The sequence below is a fragment of the Carcharhinus amblyrhynchos genome, chromosome 12 (assembly GCF_965287045.1).
Source record: "Carcharhinus amblyrhynchos chromosome 12, sCarAmb.v2.hapA, whole genome shotgun sequence".
NCBI lineage: Eukaryota > Metazoa > Chordata > Chondrichthyes > Carcharhiniformes > Carcharhinidae > Carcharhinus > Carcharhinus amblyrhynchos.
In genome coordinates this window covers 66,969,953-66,983,453 of record NC_137335.1, presented here as the reverse complement: position 1 = coordinate 66,983,453, position 13,501 = coordinate 66,969,953, and the positions used below count along the sequence as shown (strand labels likewise).

General features: G+C 39.4%; 1 protein-coding gene across 1 annotated transcript in view; it reads left to right on the top strand.

The window, feature by feature from the left end:
• LOC145351063 (apoptosis-stimulating of p53 protein 2-like) overlaps positions 1–13,501 on the top strand; it is a 78,572-nt gene that overhangs the window by 27,552 nt on the left and 37,519 nt on the right. The window contains exons 5-6 of the mRNA XM_080200661.1: positions 7,657–7,758; positions 10,426–10,597. Coding sequence (XP_080056787.1) covers positions 7,657–7,758; positions 10,426–10,597 — 274 coding nt within the window. The remainder of the gene's footprint in view (positions 1–7,656; positions 7,759–10,425; positions 10,598–13,501) is intronic.

Here is a 13,501-nt window from a genome sequence, read left to right as displayed (position 1 = left end):
CTTGAAGTCCTTAAGACGTCTTAGTTCTTGATATCAAACACGGCTTAAAATTTGAGATGGACCTGAACCACTTTATGATTGTGTACCAGTATTTGAAACCAATGGTTATGTTTCTCATATCACCATTAAGTTGAAACACTGAGGCCAAAAATATCACAGTTCATTTGTATTTGCGAATCCTCCAATGGAGCATAGTACTTTTTCTTTCTGCTTTGAGTTTGTCAAGCACCTTTATTTCACAGGACTCTAAGATCTGTGAGCTTGATGGGCTCGATCTTACACTGTGAGCACAACAAAACCGGAGCTCCTCAGCTATCAGATTCACGTGGAAGACGTTGAGTTTTGTCAGCATTTTGTGCGTTCGGATGGCTCAGGCTAGAAGGAAATTCCTTCATGGATTTGAATAGTTGAAAGAAAAAATTAAATTTTGGAGTAGTTTTAAAAAAAGTTGCAAATAGAATGCTAATATAATTTTAATACTTAAAGATTACTTTCAAATCTAAGGTTTGTTTTTTCCCAAGAAAAAGACAACTGTGTGTGTGTGTGTGTGTGTGTATTTGTGTGCTTGTGCACGCTACTTGGGCATTTGCTATCATTCTGCCCATGTTACCTCTTCCTTCTCCTCATGTTACCTCTTCCTTCTCCCCATGTCACCTCTTCATTCTGCCAGTGATGGAGGTTTATGCCTCTGCTCTTCCCTCGTCAGTTCAGAAATGCAGTTCATCCTTTATCCCTCTTCTTATCTTTCTCTTTCTCTTCCCCTGACCCTTTTCAGCTTTCTCTCTTCCTCACTTTCCCCCTGCCCTCAGCACATTGAAGGAAGTTAATATTTATATTCGATCAGCACCTGAAAGTTATATTTTTTATGATTCTATTTGACAAATGTAAAGTACTGCAAAAGTAATAATTGCCAACTTCATTGTTAGGAGTCAGGAACATCTTTACATTGCAGAGACTGCATGCAAATGTTTGTTTTGGGACCAATGTTTTCTCAATTTTTAAAAAAAATGCGCAGTTTATTTAAATTTGCAGTTCTCAAAACATTTTTGCACACTATGCAGGTGCCAACTTGTGCATGGCTGGTATGGGAACTCTTGGGCTACTGCACAGCCATGGAATTGTTTGGGACCCTTATATTTTATTAGGCAACTATATTCAAAGGCTGTCCACCATCTACATGGCACAGGAGTGTGATGGAATATTGTCCATTTGTTTGGATGAGTGCAGCTGCAAAAACACTCAAGAAGCTCAACAGCATCCAGGACAAAGCAACCTTCATCCATCACCTTCAACATCCACCTCCTCCACCACTGATGCATGGTAACAGCAGCATGTACCATCTTCAAGATGCACTGCAGCAACTTACCAAGATTCATTTGACAGCACCTTCCAAACTCATGACCTCTACAACCTAGAAGAATATAGGCAGCAAATGCAGATCACCATCTGCAAAGTTGTTTCCAAGCCACAACCATCCTGACTTAGAAATATATTGTGGTACCCTACACCACAAAGACTGCCGCAGTTCAAGAAGGTGGCTCACCACCACCACCTCAAGGACAATTAGGGATGGGCAATAAAAATGCTGGCCTAGCCAGCAATGCCTATGTTCCTGAATGGATAAAACAAAAAAAAATTGTATAGGTGTTATTTCACTTTATTTGTTTAATTGCATATGTTGCCTGATTCCAATGTTCATTGCTATTGGTAGTGAAATGGCAAAAATATTGCAGCTTTGTGTTGGTACTTAACAAGGAGATTAACAAGGTGGGACATAACATAGGAAGAAATATTCAAAGAAGATATGAAGACCTTTAAGATAGATAGATAATAAACTGATGAATTTGTGTGCACTGTATTCATGTATGTCAAAATAAGTTAGGAAACAGCAGAGACCTGCCAAGATCATTGCCTGGGACCTTACCAAAGAAATCTTCAGGGAGCAAATTTATGCAAGTCATGTATTCATATAATTGTGCTTGTCCGCAAACCTTTTTTATGCTGGTCTCCTTTCCAATCTTGAAGCCGTTGATTCTCGTTGGTGCTGCTGCGTTTCCCCACGAGAACTATTCTTGCTGTTGAGAGTTAGTTGTCTATTTTCTTACGTGTGTTGTCACATTTAATTGGAAACCATTATCACTTTATTTGTTGCATGAATACAATCTTATAGAGATGACTGGATAACAGAAGCAGCTTTCTTCTTTTACTTTAAGTCTGTGTTAAGGCCAGTTTCAGTGTACCCGCTCAATTACGTCAGCACAACCTGAAAATTGAACTCTGAAACTTGAGATACAGTTTGACATGCTTGATTACATGTTGTTTCAGTTTTGAAGTCAGCATTGGCTTGAGTGAAATTTGTATAGATATCCAACATTAGCTTTTAAACAAGAGATCACAATAGTTGGGAAAGTATTTTGCGGATCCACAATTCCCTATTTTATCTCATCATCTGTCACTTGCTGTGGAACTATGATTAATGATTACTAGGACTGATTTACACTGTTTTAAGATGAAACCCCACAATTGACAGAAGGTGTGATTTACATTTTGTTATTTGTTTACTTCTGTTTAACATTTTTTAAAAACCACTTAGGATCTGAAATGAACAGGGTGTAATATTGGGGTGTGAAAGAGTGACTTTAGTGTTGTCAGATACAAGTTTAATACAAGCAGGATCAGTTGTGCTAATATTGGATCCTATAGTCTAAAGTAAAGATGATCAGAAAGGTTAAACAAAGAAGCTTGTTATAGTGGTTTCTTGGTTGCCATGGCAACAGTTTAGGTTTACTGAACAACAAACAGATATTTATATTAGGCAGATAGCATTATGAACCTTGAGGCTAGGGAGTTACATTCCATGTGAGTTTAATATTGGGTTTCTGTGGCTTAGGTAGTATTTCTATTTTAGTCTTTTTCTCCTGATAACATTTTTAAAGGTGTAATCACAACCTTTTTTACTAAGTGGCAGACTAATTTCTTGCTTTCCCCTGTTAGAATACTTTTGTAGTTCCTTTGGTTATAATTAACTATACTCTCTACAAATTTCATTGCCACTTCATGTAGGACGATATCCAAGTCATGGGTAAAAAGAGGTGGCTTCCAGTGGTGAATTCTATGTGGACACAGCTGTCTACTTCAAACTTCTCTGAGAAGTTACACTTAAATCTTAAATAGAAAATAGAAGAGGAGTAGGCCAATCAGCCTTTCGAGCTGTTCCACCATTCATTTTGATCATGGCTGATCACCAAATTCAATATCCTGATGCCCCCATCCCCCTCATATCCTTTGATCCTTTTAGCCTCAAGAACTATATCTAATTTCTTCAAGTCACACAATGTTTTGACCTCAACTACTTTCTGTGGTAGTGAATTCCACACATTCACTCTATGTGCAGAGTCTGCATATTGTTTCTGTGTCTGCACCAGTTTCCTCTGGATGCACTGGTTTCTTCCCACAATCCAAAAGACGTGCTGGTTAGGTGCATTGGCCATGATAAATTGCCCCTTAGTGTCCAAAGCTGTGCAAATTAGGTGATTGGCCATGCTAAATCCCCTTAATGTCAGGGGATTAGCAGGGTAAATACATGGGGTTACAGGAATAAGGATTGTGGTCAGTGAGGTCTCAATGTGCCAAATGACGTCCTTCAGTACTGGAGGGATTCTATGATTTTCTGGGTGAAGAAATTTGTCCTCATCTCAGTTCTAAAAGGTTTACGCCTTATCTTCAAACTATAACCCCTAGTTCTGGGATTGATCTCATTTACCTCTTCAAACTCTCTTTAATCTAATTTGTTTTCCTTTTCTAATTTCATAACCCAGACTTTCTCTAATGATCTCTGTGGTTCTTTTGTCAGAAGCTTTCCTGAAGTCCATATACACTACATCTGTTATATTTCACTCTTAGAGACCTACCACAATTCTACCAAAAAGTTAAACTAACTGACCTATAATTATCTGGAAGTGTGAGGTAATGCATTTTGGTAGGAAGAACATGTACAGACAATATAAAATAAGGGATATAATTCTTAAGGGGGTGAAGGGGCAGAGAGACCTAGGTGTTTTATGTGCATAGATCATTGATGGTAGCAGGACAGATGGAGAGAGTAGTTTGGAAAACGTGCAGTACCCTGAGCTTTATTGATACGATTTGGAGATGCTGGTGTTGGACTGGGGTAAACACAGTAAGAAGTCTCACAACACCAGGTTAAAGTCTAACAACTTTATTTCGTAGCAAAAGTGCTAGTTTTCGGAGAGCTGCTTCTTCGTCAGGTAAGTCCTTACCTGGTGTTGTGAGACTACTTACTTTATTAATAGGGACATACAATCCAAGAGCAAAGAGGTCATGTTGAACTTATGCAAGACTCTAATTAGCTCCCAGGAAGAATTGTGTGCAGTTCTGGGTGCCACACGATAGGAAGGATGTTGACGCTTTGGAGAGAGTGCAGAAGAAATTGACAAGAATGGTTCCAGGGATGAGAAACTTCTGTTGTGAGGATAGATTGCAGAGGTTAAATGTGAGAGCAGAAGGCTAAGTGGAGGTTTGATGGAGGTATTCAAAATCATGAGGGGGCTGGACAGAGGAGATTAGGAGAAACTGTTCCTGCTTAGGATCAAGAATGTGAAGGCACAGATTTAAAGCAACTTACAAAAGCAGCAAATGTGATTTGAGAAAAATGTTTTCACATTATCTGGAATGCCCCTGGAAATATGGTGGAGGAAGGCTCAATTGAAACGTTCAAGAAGGCATTAGATGATTATTTGAATAGAAACAATATGCAAGGGTATGGGGAAAAGGTAGGAGAATGGCACTAAGTCATCACGCTCATTCAGTGTAGACACAATGGGTCAAATGGCTTCCTGTGCCGTAACAATTCAGTGATTCTGGATTAATTCTATCTCCATTTTTTTTAAATGGGCATTTTATTGATCACTGTCTCATCTTTTGGCTTACATCACGCTCTTAAAAAAGCCAAAAATATTCCTATCTCATCTCATTCATATTCCTAGGATACTAATTAACTTGCCTAAAATTTTCCATTTATGCACAAAAATATCACTGCCACTTCAGGTTCACCACCTCTGTGATGATCTTGACTGAAGTAATGTAAAGTTGTCATTGAAAGCTGCTGCCATTTTTTGACCATGCTCTAGAAAATAACGATTCCCTCCTTTCAGTTTTAACCCTGCTTTTTAACAGTTATGTTTGTTCTGATATACTTGCAAGTGTCTTGCCTTTTTTTATTTGGTTAAACTTTTTTCTTTGGACTTACCCTTGGTTTTCCTCATTCTTAAATTCTTCAATTTTATCCTTCAGTGCATACATTATTATTCTTAGTTCTCATAGGACATTTTAATTGACTCCGAGATTCATTAATTATCCATGCTATCCTGAAACTAATTGTTTCCTTACTAAATGTTACTTATTTAAACATTACTGTTGAAATTTTTTTTCAACATATTCCACTGTTGCCTCATAGCCCTGTAAATGATTTATCACGTCATCTGTCCTCACCCAGCTTGCTGCTGCTCTTTCTATAATATGCTCTAACCCAATCTCAAGTTCTGGTTTCTTTGCTGACTTTATTTTCAAATGGAGTCTTAAACTTTTATTTATATTGCCTCACCACACCCAAGACACACTCTCACATCTAGCTAATTAATCATTTTATTACTCAGAGCTAGATTTAGCAGCACCCACCCTTTTGGCCTGTTAACAAAATGTAAAGTATTTTCTGCAGTTGCCTCAGTTAAGGTTCGTTCTTTCTGCATTGTAATACATGCATTTAACTTTTTAAAACATGATTTCCTTTCCTTTGATTTTATTCTGTATAGGTTATCATCCACCTTCATTTCAATCGTATTTCTTTGGTTCACCACTAGCTACTCTGCATGCTGTCCTGTGACTTTTCCATTTTTAACGTATCACAGATAATTGTTACTTTTATCATTAGTTACCAAGAGAAGATGTCTGAATGTCAATCTGAATTTTACAGTCAGCAGCAAAGTAAGGACACTGGCTGCTGACCTCAAGAAATAGAACATAGAAAAACTACAGCACAAGCAGGCCCTTCAGCCCACAAGTTGCGCCAAACATATCCCTACCTACTAGGCTAAAGATGTTTTAAATTATTTCAGAATTTAGTTTAAAATGTATAATAAATCATAATGGAGAGATTTCAAACCATAGAATCCCTACAGTGCAGAAAGAGGCCATCCAGACCATTGAGCCTGTGCCGACTCCACAAAAGAGCATCCCGTTCAGGCCCTCCCCTCTGCCCTATCCCTGTAACCAGGTGCATTTATCTTGGCTAATTCCCCCTAACCCACGCATCTTTGGATACTGAGGAACAAGTTAGCATGGCCAGTCCACCGAACCTGCCCATCTTTGGAGTGTGGGAGAAAAAAAATCAGAGTACCTGGCGGAAACCCATGCAAACACGAGGAGAATGTGCAGACTCCATGCAGTCACCCAAGACTGGAATTGAACCCAGGTCCCTGGAACTATGAGGCAGCAGTGCTAATCACTGTGACACTGTGCCGCTCTCAAGCATAGCATCATTTTTCAAAGCTAAAACTGTTGGTTAATAACAGTTATTGCTCAGATTACCATTAAACAAAATCCAGTTATATCCAAAAGAGCAAGGTGTGATGTCCAAGAATGGAAAATGAGAAGTTCTGACCAGATCAGCTGATGTCACTGCTGACTTTGGGTGGTGAGTAAAGGAGAGAGAGCGCAACTTGTAGTGAAGCTCACTTGATGAAAAGGCAGCACTTCAAAAGCTCATGCTACCAAATAAACCTGTTGGACTTTAACCTGGTGTTGTGAGACTTCTTACTGTGGTGGAGCAGTGAGCAACAGACCACAACTTCTGAATTCGTGCTTCAATCTGCAATTAGACTAAATTCTGAAGTTGCATCCAGTTTTAGAGAAATCATGAAGGTGAATATTGATGACTCGCCATCTAAAATGCCTGCTGTGGGATTGAGCCATCTGATCAGTGTTTAAACTGTCCATGAATGAGGGTACATAACTTTGCCAGATGACATAGGTACTTCATGCCAATAGGATAATTTGAAGCCATGTTTAGTAGGATAGACATTGAATCAGTTATGGACAGGAGAACAAAACTATTAAAAGGAGTGCAATACTCTCCCTTAAAGTTTATGTGGAGGACAGTGGTTTGAAAAGTTTGGAAAAGGGAAGAAACGATCAGTCAGTTTAAGGTAAAAACAAATGGCATCAACGTACAACTCTTAACATTATTTCGAAAAAGGTAGGGCATTAATCCAGTACCTGCAATGGAAAATGAACGCATGCATTCGTAAAATAGACCAAGGATGGTGGATTATACAGCAAGTCTGCTAAATAGAAGCATCAGTGATTGTTCTGGTTTCATTTTTTAAAAAGCTGGAAAAGGATAAAAGGCCTGGACGATGCTCCTCAATTATAAAGGTAACAGGTATAGAAAGCAGCTTCAAAGTGGAAGGGTGGTCATGTGGACTGAAAGCAGGAATCGGATTGGAAAATGAGGGATGACAGCTGAATTGCTAAAGATAATGTGGAGGTGAGAGAGCTATAGTTGCTCTTGCTAAAGTCTATGCTAAGCAAAGTTGGAAGTTTGATCTAAAATACTGTTTCCCTAATATTTGTTTGCAGGTTAGTGGGCCACGCATGGATATGACACTTGCTGAATTGCAGGAAATGGCAACTCGGCAACAACAGCAAATTGATTCCCAGCAGCAACTGCTTGCAACAAAGGTACATAAATAGTCACTAAAACCAAATGAGATTGGTCCAAAATTTCTTTTTTTCCCTCCTTTCCTTTTTGCCTCACTTCTGAGTGGTGAAATGCCTGATCTCCTCTTGGTACCTCACGATGATGACAGAACTTAAAACTTTATTTGTCTTCTGTTGCCTGCAGTGATTGAATTTTTAGTACATTGCCAGATGGATGCCATCTTTTGGCTTCTTGACTTGCATACAATGCATACTTGACCTTATCCAAGACATTGTCATTTGCATTCTGCCCTAAACCAAATCATGGTCACTGTCACCCTTATCCCATTAACTTCCACTGTTTCCGTCCTCTATCACAAATGATTTCAATATCTTTTGTTCTTGGTAAAACAAATCCTTAATTTCTTTCTTCACTGATCTTATTTCTGCAGCCTCCTCCATCATTATATCTGCGCTTGTTCTATTTTGGCCTCCTGACTTGTATTCCATCCATCTCGCATGTTGTCGCTCCCCAAATGGGGAGCAGGTGGAAAAGTGGAGTAGAAGACAAAAGTTGGCCATGATCATATTGAATGGCAGGACCTGCTCAGTAAGCCATACAGTTTACTGCTGGTCCAATTTCTCATGTCTTTAATTCCATGTTTAGCTATCATAGAACCTTACAGTGCAGAAAGAGGCCCTTCGGCCATCGAGTTGGCACTGACCACAATCCCACCCAAGCCCTACCCCCCATATCCATACACATTTACCCGCTAATCTCTCTAACCTACACATCTCAGGACACAAAGGGGCAATTTTAGCATGGCCAATCAACCTAACCCACACATCTTTGGACTGTGGGAGGAAACCGGAGCACCTGGAGGAAACCCATGCAGACACAAGGAGAATGTGCAAACTCCACACAGACAGTGACCCGAGCCAGGAATCGAACCCAGATTCCTGGAGTTTGAAGCAGCAGTGCTAACCACTGTGCTCCCGTGCTGCCCAAAAAACTGAAGTTTATTTATTAGCCACAAGTAGGCTTGAAACTACTGTGAAAATCCCCTAGTCGCACACTCCAGCGTCTATTTGGGTACACTGAGGGAGAATTTAGTATAGCCAGTGCACGAACCAACTTTCAGAATGTGGGAGAATAACCCCTGCATTATAACCTCTCGTGTGTCCCTCAAGGACCTATCCTTTCTCCCTCCTATTTCTGTTCTGCATTTTGTCCTCAGCAACTTCATTTTAAAGGTGCAATGTTACTTTTCGTAACCACTTCCAGCATTACTTCACTGTCATGTCTCTTAATTCCTTTTCTGCATCCTCTCCAGTGCCTTCACATTGTTATAATACACTGGTTCTGACTGCACTGGAGTATTGTAAAGCCTTATTATAGTTTATTTCCTTTTGCACTCTGTTTCTATTTGTAAATCTCCAGACCCCACATGCTGAAATAACTGCTTTCTCAACCTGTCCTTCATTGATTGTACACATATACCTCTGGCTCGCTCTGCTCCTGAACTCCTTTACAACTCTATTAAAACTTTTATTTTGCCTTTACTTGTTTTTCCAACCAAAATGTATTAGTTTATATTGAATTAAATTTCATCTGCCATCTGTCTTCCTCTTCAGTCAGTCTGTGTCATGTTGAAATCTATCAATGTTCTCCACACAAATCACAATACTTTCAAATTTTGTCATCTGTGAAATGTATCTACATTCATGTTTAACATTGACAGATTGTTGAATATGCTGAAATTCTATTCTTTTACTAACTGAGGATACCAAACTGATACTGCTATGATTTGCAACTAATTGTACAATTCTTTTAAGTTCTGTCGTAACCATGTCGCAACTTAGTAATTATTATTACTGCTATTAATGGATGAACACCTAATATGACATTCTTCTGGGCACTATTTTGCTGAGGTGTTCTTCTATTTATTGGAAAGAAGAATATCATATGAATGAATGACACTGGAGAGGATGCACAAAAGGAACTAAGAGACATGACAGTGAAGTAATGCTGGAAGTGGTATTCATTAATAACTGCAATAGGTATTTCCAGATATTTGTGATCTAATATATAATATACAAGGTTCACTAAATTAGTCCCTGGAATGTAGGGCTTGTCCCATAATAGCTGATTAAATTAAGCCTATATTCTCAGGAGATTGGAAGAATGAGAGGTGATCTCATTGAAGTGAACAGCATCCTGAAGGGGCTTGATAGGGTGAACATTGAAAGGTTGTTTGCACTGGTTGGGGAATCTAAAATGCAGGGGCACAGTTTCCTGATAAAGGGACAATTATTTACAGCTGCGACGCAGATAAATTACTCAAGTGTTGTGAATCTTTGGAACTTTCTACCCCAGAAGGTTGTGAATATGCCCCATCAAGGTTGGTTTCTAAAGAAATCGAGGGATATGGGGAGTTGAAGCCCATAATCAGCCATGATTATTTTGAATGGTGAAGCTGACTCAGTGGACCATGTGTTTTACTGTGTTCTTGTATCGTTTAATCTTTCTTTGTCTTTAATCTATCTTCTGTCAGATTGGAAGAAGGGAGGTGTTTGACGCACTGATTTGAAATAATAGTGTGCAAGACTGGTCTGTTCTTTAAGTTTGCCTCCAAACCCTCCTTTGTTCTTTTGCAATTTGATGGTATATAAATCTGATTATTACGTTGCCTCCATGCTAATCTTTAGGAGCAGCATCTGAGATACCTGAAACAGCAGGACCATCGGGAGCAACAAGCAGCAGAGCAAGAGAAGCTGCAAAAGCTTCGTGAAATTGCTGAGTGCCAAGAAGCCAAATTAAAGAATGTACGGTCACTTAAAGGACAAGTGGAACAAAACCGACTTAGCAATGGGAAGCTGGGTAAGGCATAACTGTTAAGAGTCCATACTAATTTTTGAGGCAAAAATTTTTAAAAACTTATTTTCCTGCAGCTTTTGTTCTATTGTAATTTGAATCAGTAGGCTCATTGGATAAAAATGAACAGAGTTCTGGTCGCTTGAATTTCTAAATTGGATTTGTATTGTTTTTCCCATATTTCTTAAAACTTTTAAAAAATTACCTCCCTTTGACTAACCTTTTGGTTGCGTCTTAAAATGATTACTTGTCCTTGAATCACTTTTGCAGACTCCCTGATCGTGACTTTATTCCACAAAGCTCCGCCAAAACAATATTTTGAGATGTGATGTTCTGTTAAACTGTCATTATTAAGTTACTTTCTGTGTGTACCCAAGTTGGTTGGTGTTCCATTTAAGCAGGTTTTCAGTTATTTATTCTTAACTCACTTTATTTATACTGCACTTAGTTTTAATTTGGATTCTGGGAGATGGGTATTGGTGAGAAAATTAAAGTTTATTTATATATTAGTCATAAGTAAGGCTTACGTTAATACTGCAATGAAGTTACTGTGAAATTCCCCTAGTTGCCACAGTCCAGTGCCTGTTCAGGTCAATGCACCTAACCAGCACATCTTTCCGAATGTGGGAGGAAACTAGAGCACTCAGAGGAAACCCACACAGACACGGGGAGAATGTGCGAACTCCACACAGTGCTCCAAGTCGGGAATCGAACCCAGGTCCCTGGTGCTGTGAAGCAGCAGTGCTTACCACTGTGCTACCATGCCACCCTATGCTAATCTCTGTGCTGCCAGTTCCTGGCATTCATAATGCTGCATCTGTTTCCTTCAATCTATAAGTTTTCTATCTAGACAAGGGAGTGAAAACACCAAAGGTCAGCTCCTGGAATTCAAGCTGAAGTAACTACAATATTAAAGCAACTTTTAGCTTGTTGAAACAAAATGCTGGAAGCATGCAGGGGATCAGCCAACTTATTCAAAAGAATAACTTATACTTGATAGTTGTTAGCTGAACTGTGTGTATCCCATATTTTCTGTTCTTGTTTTATATCTAGCATCTACAGTACGTTGCTATTTCCTTACAGTTGAATTTAACAAGTTGTTTTATGAGGTCTGACTTTTGAGCTGGGATATATATGGAGCAAGATTCTCTGGCTTCCCAGCCACGGGCTTCTTGGCAGTGAACAGCAACGTGCTGTTTGCTAGTAATGAGATTTTCTGGTCCTGCCACTGTCAATGGGATTTCCATTGCTGCCATGAAACCCGGGCTGGGGTGTGCTGCCAGCAGGCCCAGAGAATTCTCTAGCATAAACAGCTGGAGAATTCCAGCCTTAGTATTTTTATAAGCCTTTTCTTGAAAAAGGTTCAATTTTTTATGATTTTTTAATTTGTTTTGAAATGTGCTCACAGCTACTGCGATTACGTTCCTTGCCATGATGCAGGTAACAATTAGAAATCATGGAATCATAGAAACCCTACAGTTCAGAAACAGGCCCTTTGACTTATCGAGTCTGCACTGACAACAGTCCCACCCAAGCCCTACCCCCATATCCCTACACATTTTCCCACTAATCCCTCTAACCTACACATCCCAGGACGCTAAGGGGCAATTTTAGCATGGCCAGTCAACCTAACCCACACATCTTTGGACTGTGGGAGGAAACCAGAGCACCCGGAGGAAACCCACACAGACATGAGGAGAATGTGCAAACTCCACACAGACAGTGACCCAAGCCAGGATTCGAACCCAGGTCATGTCTAGCAGACTTGACGATGAAATCTTTATAATATGACAAAGTTGATCACAAAAAACCTTAATTCCTAAGTTGGAAGCCAGCAATCTGATTATCTAGTTAGTAGGTTGGAATGCAACATGACTGATATTTCAAGACATGCATTCTGTGTTGGCATCTGGATCAGGGGAGTGTCAACAAAATTGTACTGGCAGCTTACGTATTTTAAAAGTATATATTACTACTTGATCACCAACTCCATGATAGAGTCTGTATCCTTTCCCCTCTAGAGGTGATAGAATCTGCAATAGGAAGGGGTTATTGGGAACAATCAACTAATTTGGAACATGGAAGTCTTTTTGTAATGTGATGTTTTGTCTGTACCAAATCAAATCATTGGATTGAAACAATCCTTAATTCCCAGTCAAGTCTTGAAAGAGTAGAATTTAACAAAGGGCTGGTTGGTTAGGTAATCTGATTACTCATACATCCCTCCAAAGCTCTTCTATTTATTTTTCCAACTTGTCATGAAGGCATGAGTCCACTGAACTAATCACAACTGAAGCTTCCTATAACCACCTCCAAGATCATATTGAAGAACAAGAACAGGCATAGGCATCACATACCAAAGTCCCTAACCTTCCTCATCTCTGATACTAATATGTGAAGATCATTGTTCTGTCACCACCAAAATAAATTGAGGTGCTTGGTGTACTACAAACTGTCTCTATTTTGTAGTACATGATCTGCCCGTTCAATATTCCACCCTGACTTAATTCATATTCTAAAAACACAGTCTTGACCCTTCTATTTATCTTTTCAACTTTTACACCATCTCCAACTTATCCTTCATGTCCTTAAGTATATGGTTGTTTTTCAACTACATGCTTACCTTCCTTCACCAGTGTTTTGCTCTGGTCCATTTCCATCAAATCAGTGTTGGCACTGGGACATGTGCCATTACAATTACTGAAACTCTTCAACTAAGTTTTCCTTCAGTTTTTGTGCATTCTAGCGCTAGTTTCTGGGGCACCATTCTTGGTCCAACCTTGGTAACAGCAACCTCAAGTAAGAAATCAGACATTCTGATGGCAGCCAACAGTGCCACTGTTTTTCACGAACAAATCCAAGACTCTTGCTATTCTCTCTAGTTGCCTCCTTGGCATCAAATCCTAAATG